The sequence below is a fragment of the Hippopotamus amphibius genome, chromosome 17 (assembly GCF_030028045.1).
Source record: "Hippopotamus amphibius kiboko isolate mHipAmp2 chromosome 17, mHipAmp2.hap2, whole genome shotgun sequence".
In the NCBI taxonomy this organism is placed as follows: domain Eukaryota; kingdom Metazoa; phylum Chordata; class Mammalia; order Artiodactyla; family Hippopotamidae; genus Hippopotamus; species Hippopotamus amphibius.
Genome location: NC_080202.1, coordinates 51740966 through 51753810, shown reverse-complemented (window position 1 = coordinate 51753810; position 12845 = coordinate 51740966). Strand labels below are relative to the sequence as shown.

The window sequence follows — 12845 nt, the reverse complement described above, 5'->3', positions numbered from 1 at the left end:
TGGGAGAGTCTGGCAGGAGGGCAGACCCTGCCATTTGTGGTTGCCCAAGCGTTCTGCCCATGGTGGTCTGGGAGGCAGCTGCCTAGACCTGCAGGCCCCTCATGGTTCCCTAAAGACGCTTCCCTGTAACCCTAAACACCCTTACAGGCAATGGTGCCAAAGGGCGTGCTGCTTCCAGAGCTCCCAGCAGATGGGGGAGGAGAGAGCAGGATGGGTCCCCCTCCTCCAACACAGGGGTTTCCAGGAGGGGCTCCACGTACCACTCTCAGTGGTGATGGGGCCTGGGGGAGGGTGGGAGGTGGCCACATGGGCCTGGAGCTTGCTCTCCTGAGCATGGAGCCTGCCATGCGGGTCACGGTGCAAGGCTGTGTTAGGAAGACAGAGGTGGCAAGGGGGCTGGGATGCAGGACAGGCAGGCTCTGAATGAAAGGTGCCAGGGCCCCTGTCCTGCCTGCGGTCCCCCCCCCCTCCTGGCAGGAAAGCAAGATGTGGCTCAGGGCTCACCTCACCAGCATTCCAGCGGGGCCCAAGCATCAGCAGGCTGGGCTGGGGGTGGGGGAAGCCCGGAAAGAAGAGCTCAGGCGCTTCTGGAACTTCAGGAACCACCTGGCACAGCCACGGTGGCTTGGGAGGAGCAAACGCAAGCCAGCAGCTGGTGGGAGGGCCACCTGCCCCACCTGTTTCCCATGCATGCAGGTGGGGCCACCAAGAATTTCCCTGCAGCACATGCAAGGCCAGCATGCTTAGCTCTAGGACACGTGGGTGTGGACCAGGAAGTGCTTGATTACCACACATCTGTGGTGCCAGTTCAAGAGGGACAGACCTTCCCGCCTGGCCAGCCTGCAAGACTCTGTGGGCAGGGGAGCTTCCTGGGGGCCAAGCCTTCTCACTCAGAGCCATCTGGAGCTCCCAGGGGTAGGGATGTCTTAGGCTTCAACAACTTGAGGGGGAGAGGGAAGCAGAGGCCATGAGCCAAACAGATGGACAGACGATGCCCCCTTCCAAGATGCTGCCTGGCTAGAAGGGACAGCACCCGAGGCATGCAGCATACAGGGGGGTGTTCTCACTGGGATGGAGACAGCCAGGCCCGAGCCCCTGGGTCCCAGCAGGGGCCACACAGGGGCCACTTTATGGTTACCACGAGCACCCCCCACGGGCAGCACGAACAGGACTACATGCCAGTTACCGCGCTCTTCACTCCCCAGAACACCCAAGGTGGGTGGGAGCACTTCCTTTCCATAAAGGTGGTTAAGGCAAGGGATGCACGGACTGCACCAGTGACAGCTCAGTCACATTCCTGCCACGTCCCACAGGTTCTTTCCACCTGCTCCTGATCAGCTTACAAAGTACACCAACAGGCTTCAAAAGGACAGACACGAATGCCCAGTCTCAGAAAATTAGTTTCAAATAGTTAATCTACACAAATCAAACCTCAAACTGATGAAATAAAGACCACATGGCAGGGGCAGGGAAGAAAGGTAGAAGTCGTCATGAATTTATTATTTACACGGTGGTTAAGGACACAAATACAGTGGTCATACAAAAGCGCAGTTCAGAGACTGGCCACGGATACACAGGTTGATACAGACATTCCAACTATGTTTCCTGCAAGTTTGGGACGGGGAGTTAAATAGGGGGGGACACAACAACTGTCCACAACCACACTGCGAAGGACTCGGGGCCGGAGTCCACTTCTCAAATGCCATCTGGCAACTTCAGGTGGAAACCTGGATGCAGAATGTCGGGGCTGCAGCTGCTAACACCTCTCTGGGAGGGGGATGCCCACCTCTGCAAAAGGCACTGGGCCACAATGAAAGCCCCCAACTCACTCTGACCCACCCAAGCTCCCTCTGCACTCCCAGAAACACAGCCCCACCTGGCCAAGTGCCCACATCCCACAACACTTACAGAGTAGCCAGCTCAGGATTCAGAAAGAAACAAACAGCTGCAATCTGCGCCCTCACCCGGCAGCCAGGGCACCCTGAGACCAGCATCCCTGTGCTGGGACTTTGAGAGCAGGAAGGGAGAACACAGATGTGGACACCTTTCAGGTCCCTAGCTTCCTACGAGTGCCCCAGTTTCCAAACAGCACAACACTGCAGGGGGGTGATGGGAAGAAATGTGAAAGTACCTATGAACATATATATTGCACCTCGTTTCCAGAGACGGGGGCTCCTGTCTACCGGCCGCCACTACTACCTGGTGCCTCTGCTACTGCAAAGCGAGGGAGAGCATCTCAGGAAACCACCTGGAACCTGGCTGACCCAAAGGGTCTTTCTGGGGGAGACTTAGCCCTGCTCTGACTCTTGGCCTCTGCGGGGTCACTACGTCCCAGGCGAGGTCACAAAAGCGGATAACCCTGCACCCTCCTGGACAATCAGGTCGTCAGAGTCACCTGCTTCTTGGCACTTCAGAGTGGATTCCCTTGGGCCCGCCGGCCTTTCTGGGCAATGCTGGCACCCAGGGTGGGTACCATGGCCCTTGGTTTTGAGCACACAGATGTTAACACAGATTGAGAGTCAATCTGCACTGGTAATATTGACGGCCTATTTAGAAAATCTCCCAGATTCAAAAGCACTGAGGCAACCACCACCAAAATAACCACACATGACCCCACAGAGCGGCCCAAGTCTCTCAGTCTGAAATCCTCTCCCGAGCGATCAGCAACACGACGCAAAGCCATGGCTTCTGTGGTCTTCAGGCTCAGCTCCCTTCTCGCCGCGTCTGGGAAGGTCAGATCGGCGGGCTGCTCTGCTGGGAAGCACCCACTGCACCCTTGCGTGTAGCCAGCACTTTCTAACTGCTCTGATGATTCAAGAATCCCAGCGGGTCCACAGTGAGCAGGCATTTCAGTTTACGGTGGGGAAGGGAGTGTGGCAGCCAAAACCAGGTTAATGAGGTCACGAGACACATGGCACACATGGACACACACGTTACTTACACACGCGTATACATGTGATAGAATTTCTGATGAGAAAATCCCTTCTCCACAGTGACCACACAACGAACCACGAGACGCAGACCACGGAAACCCACATGTGCTCTGCTCCCTGCCTTGCTCCTTCTACACAAACTCCACACCAGCGCCTGCTTTAGAATTCTTTAAAGTCAGCATCTTTTTTAAGACCGCAAAAGCAGACGTGAAAGAAACAATAAAAAGACAGATTTCTTTACACAGATTTAAGCCAATAATTTTTAGCAAAATGATACAAAACTGTCTTAACCAAGTAGAAGATCGGTAGTTACAGTAGACTCGGCAGGGACACGGGTGCGCCGCCACGGAGGGGACTGAAAGGCTCTTGGATGGGAGTTTGATTCTCTCTGCAACCGTCTCACTGCTTTCTTCCCAGCCCCGCTAGAACTGAGTTCATGGGGGCTCAGTGCAGCCCCTGGCGATGGCAGCGCTTGGAGTCTGTCCAGTTGGGTTTGTGTTTTGTTTCCCCCATGGGCGTCGCTGGGTGGGTGGCCTGGAGAGCTCCCGGTGTTAACATTTCGGTTCTAGACCGGGGGCGTGTCACTAGTAACAGAGTAGATCAGCCATGCATTGTCTGCCCTCAGCAAAAAGGAGTTCTCATCGGTGCACGACAGACTGCAGACCACTGGACGCCACCCGACCGGGAATCTGTCGGAGCCAAAGCACAGGAGAAGGTCAGCGTGAGGCCAGAGGAACAATGCGGATCAGGCTTGGGCACAAAACACCAGTGACAGCGCCCGGGGGTGGGGGAGGGGACAGACGCCGCCTAGACCTTCTGGACACACGCACCCCCAGCCACTCTGGAAGGTCCCTCAAGACCAGGACACGTGCAGCAGAAAGAGTGACAGGAAGACGGGGGAGGAAGAAGGGTCATGCAGGCAAGGAGGCCACGGGGCCGCAAGCTTGTGATCAGTCAGACGGGAGTCCACGCGGGCAAGAGATGCTTGCTCCCAGCCCCCCGCTTCCTGGAAAGGAGCCTGGTCTTCCGAAAACAGGGACCAGACCCTGAGTGGGCACTGGGACTCCACTTGGGGCAAGACGTGGAAAGCATTTCCCATCAAGATGTCCCCAAGAGTGCAGTCACATTACAACTGCAGCTGGTCACCCCCCATGGCGCCACGTGGACAGAAGCTGCAAGCCCTCGGCTGGGAGGAGCCACAAGAGTCACCACTGAGAGGGGAGCCTGGCTTGGATGCCCAGCCATGCACCAACGGCAGGGAGCAGGCGGATGTGGCTCATGGGTTAATACAGACAAGAGCGTGGACGAGATGCTAGGCAGAGACCAAGTTCAAAAAGAAAAACAAACAAGGAGGACAGAAACCAATGCTAAAGGAAGAGAGATGACAAAGCCAGGACAGCAGAGACCATCAGGAGTGTCTCACGCAGCAAGAGAGCAAGAGCCCCCGCCAAGCGCGGCCCCCACAGCCAGCACGACACGACACATGTCCAGCGACCAACCTGGGACCACACGGCCCTGAGCCTTCTGAGGCCACTGGAGCCGAGACTGGGCTCCTGCTCCCCATGCCGGCTCCCAACTGGAGACCACAGCAACGGCCAAAGGCCGATGGACAGGATTCTGGGGTCACCCCAGACTGGACAGCCCACCACAGCTGCTCTAGAATCCACGTGAGGAGAGGACCTGGGCCAGGGGCCTTGCTCTACCTGGAGCACGTGGCATGCAAGCCCGACCCCCTGCGTGCTCCCTCTGGTTGGCGAGCGGGTGGCACTCCCACCCCGCCCAGCGCCTGCTGAGGAGCCCCGCCATGAGCACACTCACCCAGTGCTGCCTTCCGACGGGGAGACGTGCAGCTACTTGCCGTGATGTTCGAAAGGAATGCTATTCTGAGGTGGGGGGAAAAGACAGCTGTTGGTAAGGGTTCCGCTGGCCGAACCAGCACATGAGGCCCTCCTGTTTCCACAAGCGCTGCCTTGCCTTTCCTCAACCAGGTCCATGATCACTGGCAGGGGCCACGTGAGGAGACCCTGGACTGCACAGGAGCTCAGTCTCACCTCTCAAGAGTGGTCCCTGGACATGCAGCTGCTGCTGCTCCTCCAGGATGGATCTGTTAATGGGGCCAACGAGGGAGACCCTTTCCAACTCCTCACGCAGGAAGAGAACTGGATGCCCAGATGGCAACCCCTCCATTGGCTCTCTCCCAAGGCCTGTGCTCGGCAGGTGGAGAGAATACCACCTCCCTGTGACACAAGGACTGGACACGTTTCCTCACAGACACAAAGAAGAGGACAGGGCTGTGGACCTTACTTGGGGAACAGGGATTAACACCAGCAAGCCTGAAGGAAAAACTGGCACCATGGACCAGCATCACATTCTACCAACAGCACTGGATGGAGGAGGCACTTCTCACAGAGAGAGAAACATCACAAACAGGTTCACCCGCCAGGATCCCTTCAGTCTCCACATTACCCCAGCTGGAGAGGCCAGACTCGCAAGCCAGGGTCAGGGATGTGTGGACTGTGGTCCCTGAAGAAGCATGTGGGGGTGAGGAGGAGCGGCCAGGACAAGGGACACCTGTGTCTTGCAGGTGTGGCCCCCACCCACAACTGGAGGGCCCTGCCGCGAGCGGCAGGTGGCTCTGGGCACTTCTGTGCTGAGGATGAGCTACTTCCTTGGACTCGGTGCACTGGCACAGGACACAACCTCTCCTCTTCGAGGGGCAAAGAGGAAGCGGCCCCCGCCCAGCCACTGTGAGGCCAGGGTCTGTGCACATGTGGTGCCGCCCCCCTGCCCCCGACTGATGTCACTGCCCCTACTCCCATTCGCATCTTTGGTGGGGGGCCGGGGGGGAGGTCGGGGCATGAACGGAGGCCATAGAGTCATAAAAGCTGGAGCAACTCTCATCACGCCCTTGGTGGACAGAAGCCTTTCAGAGTCTCTCAGGAAGAGTGCCCAGAGGATGAATAGGAACACCCAAAGGAGAGAGCTATCTCCAGGACGGAGAGCACTGGGGACACACCCGCAGGGCCTGTGTCCTCAACATGAAGATCCTAAGGAAACCCCCAGGGTGACTAAGGTGCTTCTTTTGGAGGGGACACCCCCAAATCGAATCTCTTCAGAGACTTCCCCCACTGCTCAGGACCACATGACACTTCTTTGTGTGGAAAGCAGAGAGAGAACCAGAGAGCAAAGACATGTGACTGTAAGACTTTACAGGAAAGACCTTGGAGCTGCGTGTGGTCAACACTCATGGGTTGGTGGGCAGAGGGTGGACAAAGGTGGAGAAGAGGTTGGACTAAGACTCGTAACTACCTGGCACCCGCAGGACCTTCTGCCTCTTCCATTTCCCTCAACGATCCTCAAAGCAAAAGAAGTTTTCTTGTGTTAAAAAAAAAGTTTGTTTTAATCCTGTCCTTTCCTTGGTCCTTGCTGGCTGAGGTGCTCCATGGCCCTCTGCCAGGCCCATTTGGCCAGGCACAGAGAACACCTCCCAGGACCTGCTCCCAGCTGCTGGCTCACGCAATCCAGGGCTTGTGGGAAGAAACCTATTAGGCCCTTTCTGTGTCCTGCGGTGATGGAGGAGGGGTGTGGGGCCAGGAGCCCTAAGAAGCCCAATCTCATTACCCTGGCCAGATGCGCTGAGCCCCACAATTCAAACTGCCCGCCTCTCTGAGAGAAAGTCACCATATAAGAACAACCCATTTCTAGTAAAATCACTCGTAAATTAATAGTATTTGGTAAAAACATTACTTCACTTGATTAAAGGAAAGTGGTCAGGAGCACCTCCTCTGCCTGGGCACAGTTCCTCTGCCAGAAGACCAGCCGGATGCCACAGGACCGAGGTCCTGGGCAGTTCTCACAGATCCTGTGCCCTCCTGATCAATAAGCTCAACCCACCAAACTTAACAACAAGCTACGCCCACCGCCCAGCAAGCACCGGGGAGGGCAGGGTGCTCACTGTAAACCTGAGGCCTTGTGGTGAAGCAGAGGGACGCTACTGCAGTACACGGCCAGGACCCGGGCTTCAGTCGCTCCCGAGCCCGCCGCCTGCCCACCCAGCAGACACCACAGGACAGTCCCGGCCCCCACAGGACAGTGGCCAAAGCAGGAGAAACGGTCCATGCGGGTTGTCCTCGACCCCTGCCCGCCCCCCACTGCCTGAGGGAGAAGACCCTGAAAGCTACGTGGGGCAAAACACCCGGTGTAGGTAAAGAGCTGCTCTGCCGAGGGAGGCACGTTAGCGAGCACAGAAGAACGTCGAGGAACGTCAGAGCGGGAAGAGGACACGGGTGGAGAAGCACACATGCCTCGCCAGAGAGAAGGCAAACGTCAGAAGGGGCGTCAGGAGACAGGAACCCTCGCCCCACGGCACGTCGCCGAGCACTGGCTCTAGAAGACCTCGGCCCACGACTGCAGAGTGACCGCTGGCAACACGCAGCCAAGACCGCTGCGGGTTCCCTGATGGGGGAGCACCTGGCCAACAAGAATGAGGACAGAATCTCAAAGGCTGGATGTGCCCATGACAAATGGTGTGAGCAGCTGGCGCTTCCAGTCTGCCCAGGGAAGATGGCCAAGCCCCCAGGCTGGCTGGAGGCTACGCAGAGGGCAGCAGGAGAGAAAAGGCCCGATGGCACACCCCAGCACAAGGCGGGGCGGGGGGAGCAGGGGTGTAGACTCCTTACCCCGCATAGCTCGTCTCACTGGCTCTCAACCAAGGGGTCAAACTGCATCGAGGGGCGCAACATTCCCCATTGGTTAAAACACCCAAAAATGGAGAGAAAGGGAAGGAAGGAAAGAAGGAAAGCCTTTGAAACCGTCACCCCACTCTGCTTGGAACCCGTAAGACCAGACCAAACACAGAGAAGCCAGAGGCCCACAGCGCCCGGCCCAGGCGAGCTCAGGTGCCAGCCTGCAGGGCGCCTACCTGTGAGGTGGACATGCGGGAGGTATCTTGCCGGCCCGTGAGGTCGGACGAGGAGATGTTGACTGGGGCACCGCGGTGCAGCCGCATACTCACTTTCCGCTCTCTTTCCATGCCGGACACAGGCCTAGGAGAGGTGTTCGCTGGAAGAGAGGGAGACAGAGGCAAACGTGAGGCTTCGGAACGCGACCACGTGCTCCAGCACAGGGTCTCTCCTTGGGAACGATGTCTAACTAGGACTGCCTCGGTGTTGGGCACAGGATAAGCTGTTGCACCCTAAGAGTAGGCTGGCACCGCGGGCACCACTGACTCCCCAGGAGCAAAGGACCAGGTGTCTAGCGGGAGGGCAGCTGGGGCCTCTGCCTACAACGCCTGTCTCAACAGGCAAGGAAGAGGCTAGAGAGGTTCGTGCGGGGAGGGTGTCGTATCATGAGAAGAACGAGAGGCAAAGCAACAGAGCTCACAGGGAATGCAATCCTTCAAGAGGACAACGTCTGGGAAACACACGTTCCCGAAGGCACCATCCCAGGCTGTTCCCTCGTCTAACCTCAGAAATAAGAAATGACCAGAAAGAGGACGCACATGGTCTCACCCACGGGGCACACCCGCCCAGACTCCATGAGGTCACACACTGGAGTGTCCACAGCAAGCGACACACAAAACAGAACCCCCACTGCCTGTGGAGCGGGGGCCAGGGTGCAAGCTGCAGCCCCGGGACCACTCACCAGTGTGTGAGGTAGGGGTGAGGGGAGTGGGAGGAGCCACCTCCTGTGTCCCCCTCAGCCGGCCCGAGGCCGTGGAAGGGAGGCCGCGGGTGGCTGGATTTCGGGAGTGTCTCAACCGCTCCTCTCGGTCCCGGCGTTCCCGCTCAGCATCATCAGCCGCCCGGCTGGCTCCCTATGGAGGAAAGAGGGCAAGACCAGAACTGAACTGGGTTTGGTGAAAAACCGCCTGAGGCCCTTGGCCGCCACTTGAAAAAACACCGAGGTATATGGGACAGTCTGCTCGCAAAGCCCTCCACAGCCTCGCAGCGAGCCAAGCGCTCCTCCCTCCGGGTCTACGCGTGGCCTGTCCCACGACCGTGGGCGAGCAGGACCAGGGTTCTTAGTATCCTCTTCCCTGCAAAGCAGAGAAAACCTCCACCCTGTCGCCTCAGCACTTCCTCACAACCCAGACACCAATGGCACCTGGCGGCCCTCTTCTCTGTGACCATTCACATGGAGACGGAAACCAGCCTAAGTCAGAGGTAGCCCAACGTGGCGACAGCTGGGGGAGCCCACAAGGCAGGTGAGGGGCAGCATTTGGTAGGCTGAGGGGTCCAAGTGGAGCCCACACGCCCCGCCCGGGCCAACGTCCTGTCGATGCACATGAGATGAGGAGGCCAGCAGCCAGGCTCCTCCTTGGAGGCCACGTGGTGCGCACCGCCTAGCTAAGCTAATTGCTCCTGGAACAGCTAGTTTACACTTTCAGTGAATATCGAGCCAGAAGCACGGGGGACATTTCATTTTAAGTGGTGACGCTAAGATACCTGTCCTAGTAAAGGTTATGTCTTAATTACCAGTGCTGTAAGGCAAGAGTGTGCAAACTGCAGCCCACGGGCCAAAATGCAGCCACACCCATTCCTGCAAATACAGTTTTCTTGGCACAGTCACGCCCACTCACTGACGCACTGCTCTGGCGGCTCTCCAGTTACAACACTGAGTCAAATGGTTGCAACACCATGAAGACGGCAAAGCTACAATTATTTACTCTCTGGCCCTTTACAGAAGAGATCTGCTAAGGCACCGCGAGGGATGACGATGTTAAGAGCAAAGAAATTCTGAAAGTGGTCCTGGCAGGAGGTCCACCCTGATGTCTAGGCTCCAGGCAACCTGTGGCACCCCAAAGGCTGTCCTTCAGAGGCCTTCCCAACAGAGGGGCCTGGCACCGGATGGCATGGGGCAGGTCCAGAGCAGCCTGGCTCTGCAGGCTGGCCCTCGTTTCCAGGAGGCTGGAGCCCCCTGTCCCCACTTGGTCCCTGTGTGGACACCCCTGCACCTATGAGACCATGGCATAAGGCTTCCTGTTTTGTACCCTCTGAAGAGCAGGTTTTGTTCTGCCATCAGATTTTGTCACACTAGGAACATGTCCATTTTTGTTTTAAGTTCACAGAACATATTTTTAGCGAAAGAGGAAGTGGAAATTAAAAAAAGAACTGGAATTCTCGTTGTAGTGTTGGAGATTAAACAAACTCACACAACAGACTCAGGTACAGGCGGCCTGTTTTAGAGAGGAAACAAATTAAAGTTCCAGCGTGCACCCCCTGCCCTGGCAGCAAGCACGCACACAACACAGGCTCACACCTAATGGACAGACTGGGCGACAAAGGAAATCACAGGAAAGTTTAGCTCATCACAAGCCCATGTGCACACCTGACACACAGCGCCTCCTGGGCCACCCACCGGCCTGGAGGCCAGGCCTTGGCACGGCCAGGTCGGGGGAGGAGGGGGAAGTCTTCACCCTACCAGGTGGTAGCCACGTCCCCCTGGCAACGAACTCATAGGCCAGTGCAGCCACAACATCCTTCGGACGGATGCTGAGGATGAGAAAATGACCTCAGTATTCAAGTAAGAGCCCTGGTCTGGGCAGACCTGCACTAGGACATACCTCAGGCCCAGGAGCCCCCATCGTGGCCTTGAGGTGCCTTCTTCGCTTGCCCCTGACGGGCATCTGGCTTCTCAGAACCCCTCATGCTCCCTGTGCGGCAGCCATGACTCCTGAAAGCTCCACCCCATGTAGCTCCCAGCTGGCGGCCTTCTGCCGACCAGCATGCCACTTCCACGCGGAGCGGTCAATGAGCTGGGGGCACACTTACAAATTTGAGCATGTTCCAGTCGAACACGTAGTCATAGGAGAAACCCTGGCGATGGAACAGGTTCCTGAAGAGCTGTCTCAGGTAAGAGTAGTCAGGCTTATCATCAAAACGCAAGGAACGGCAGAAATTCAGGTATGTGGCGAATTCAGCTGTGAAACACCAAGAGCGACGGCAGTGAGCAGCGGCACCCCCGACTGGGAGCCAGCACGGTGTCTGCCCACAGGACCCTTGACCACCCACAGCTGCAGACACAGAGGGTGTGAAAGCTGGAGCCTGAAACACCGAGCATACTTTGAGGAAAGAAGCTGAGAAAGCTGAGCACCACAGAGCATAACATAGTTTCATCTGAGGCATTTATCCCAGGGGCAGTCCCACAAAAACAAAAGGAAAACTTCCTTAGTTACGGCTCAGAAAGGCAGAGGAGCACTAGGGACAGAAGGCTGCGGCCAGTTAAAGGGCAGGCCATCTGCCCACTCTTCACCTCCCCAACCACGTCGGTGGGGCCTTGGCAGCCAGCCTCCGGGGGGACTTCCCTGGTCCCTTTTTCAGAGCCTCACAGGCCCCCATCCTCCCGAAGAACCACAGGGTTGGCTCGCCTGTGGACACCTGAGGACACTCACAAGGGTAGCCTTTACACAACACCTCGATGGGAGTGGACATCTTCTTCTCACTGATCCTCTCATACTTCTGCCTCTTGGTAGCAGCCTTCAGGCCCTGCCAGGGCAGCGAGCCCAGGTTGAAGTACATGAGCACGTAGCCCAGAGACTCTAGGTCGTCCCTTCGAGATTGTTCTGGGAAGAGAGGACAGCAGGTCAAGGCGGCACGAGTGTGTCTGCACCCTGCAGACGCTTCCTGGGGATGAACTGAGAGCCACAGGGAAGGACACCTGGACTGTTTCAGCATAAGCGCCATTAGGAGACATAGTGCCACCCGCCAGGAAGCCCTAGCACACACCTGCCCCACCATGTCCCAAAAGGTAAGGTCTCCAGGCCCAGATGCCAGCCTCCATGCTTAACATGCCAACCACCCTCAGGGCCCCGAAGAGGCTATAGGACAGCCAGGCCTGCAGCTGGGGCAGAAGGGCTCACCAATGCCGAGGTGCGTGTTGATGGAGGCATACCGCGCCGTCCCGGTGAGGTTCTTGTTCTCGCGGTAGGGGATGTGCTGGTGGGTGCGGGCATCCCGGTACTTCTTGGCCAGCCCGAAGTCAATGATGTAGACCAGGTTGCCCTTCTTGCCCAGCCCCATGAGGAAGTTGTCCGGCTTCACGTCTCGATGGATGAAGTTCTTCGAGTGAATGTACTCAATACGACTAATCTGCAGGTAGAGAAGCAGGGGCGAGAGGTTGAACCCCAGGCAGCAGCCTGGCGGAAGGAACCAAGGGAACCTGGGCCCACATGCAGACGCGCCCTGCCCGCCAAGGGTTACTATCTTTCACAGAGTTAACGAGCTTCCGTTTTCTCCCTGTGCACTAACAGCACAATAAGGAAGCCAAGTGCCCCGAAGGCCTCATCAGACTTATGAATCAAACCAAGCTTGTGCTGAGCACGCAGGCTGCCCTTCATTTGAGAAAAATGAAGTCTTACCATTTGGTCAGCAAGGAGCAAGACGGTTTTGAGACTGAACTTCCTAGAGCAAAAGTTGAAGAGGTCTTCCAGGCTGGGTCCCAACAGCTCCATCACCATGACGTTGTAGTCCCCCTCAGCCCCGCACCACCGGATGGTGGGGATGCCCACTGCAAGAGAGCCCACGTCAGCCCGCCTCCCACGCACCTGTACTCAGGGCACCTGTGCCCACGACGCTGACAGGGGGCTGTGCAGGAGCAGTCGTAAGTGACATGGGGAGAGGGTGGGACGCCAACTTCACAGCGGGGGTGGGCTAAGGGGCTCAGGAGGAGGAGCTGCACTCCCTCCTACACCTGTCCCCAGTCTTCCTGTGACTGACATCCTGCACCAGTGCACTGCGCTGTCACAATTAACGACCTGATTGCTGATACACTGTCATTAACTAAAGTCCATACTATTCTGGTTTCCTCAGTTTTAACCGCATGCCCTCCTGCTACTCCAGGACCTGTCTCAGACCCCATGTAATATGTCATCATGTCTCCTCTGGCTGCTCTTGGCCAAGAGGGCAGCTCAAA

General features: G+C 57.2%; 1 protein-coding gene across 2 annotated transcripts in view; it reads right to left on the bottom strand.

The window, feature by feature from the left end:
- Positions 1–1473: 1473 nt before the first annotated feature.
- Positions 1474–12845, bottom strand: part of CSNK1D (casein kinase 1 delta) — a 33431-nt gene continuing 22059 nt past the window's right edge. The window contains exons 3-10 of one of the 2 annotated variants that reach the window (XM_057714555.1): positions 12292–12440; positions 11794–12022; positions 11326–11496; positions 10706–10854; positions 8577–8748; positions 7855–7994; positions 4752–4816; positions 1474–3622 (exon numbers count right to left, since the gene is read on the bottom strand). In XM_057714555.1, coding sequence (XP_057570538.1) covers positions 4784–4816; positions 7855–7994; positions 8577–8748; positions 10706–10854; positions 11326–11496; positions 11794–12022; positions 12292–12440 — 1043 coding nt within the window. In that variant the 3' untranslated portion in view covers positions 1474–3622; positions 4752–4783. The remainder of the gene's footprint in view (positions 3623–4751; positions 4817–7854; positions 7995–8576; positions 8749–10705; positions 10855–11325; positions 11497–11793; positions 12023–12291; positions 12441–12845) is intronic. The other variant, XM_057714554.1, reaches the window with a different exon arrangement.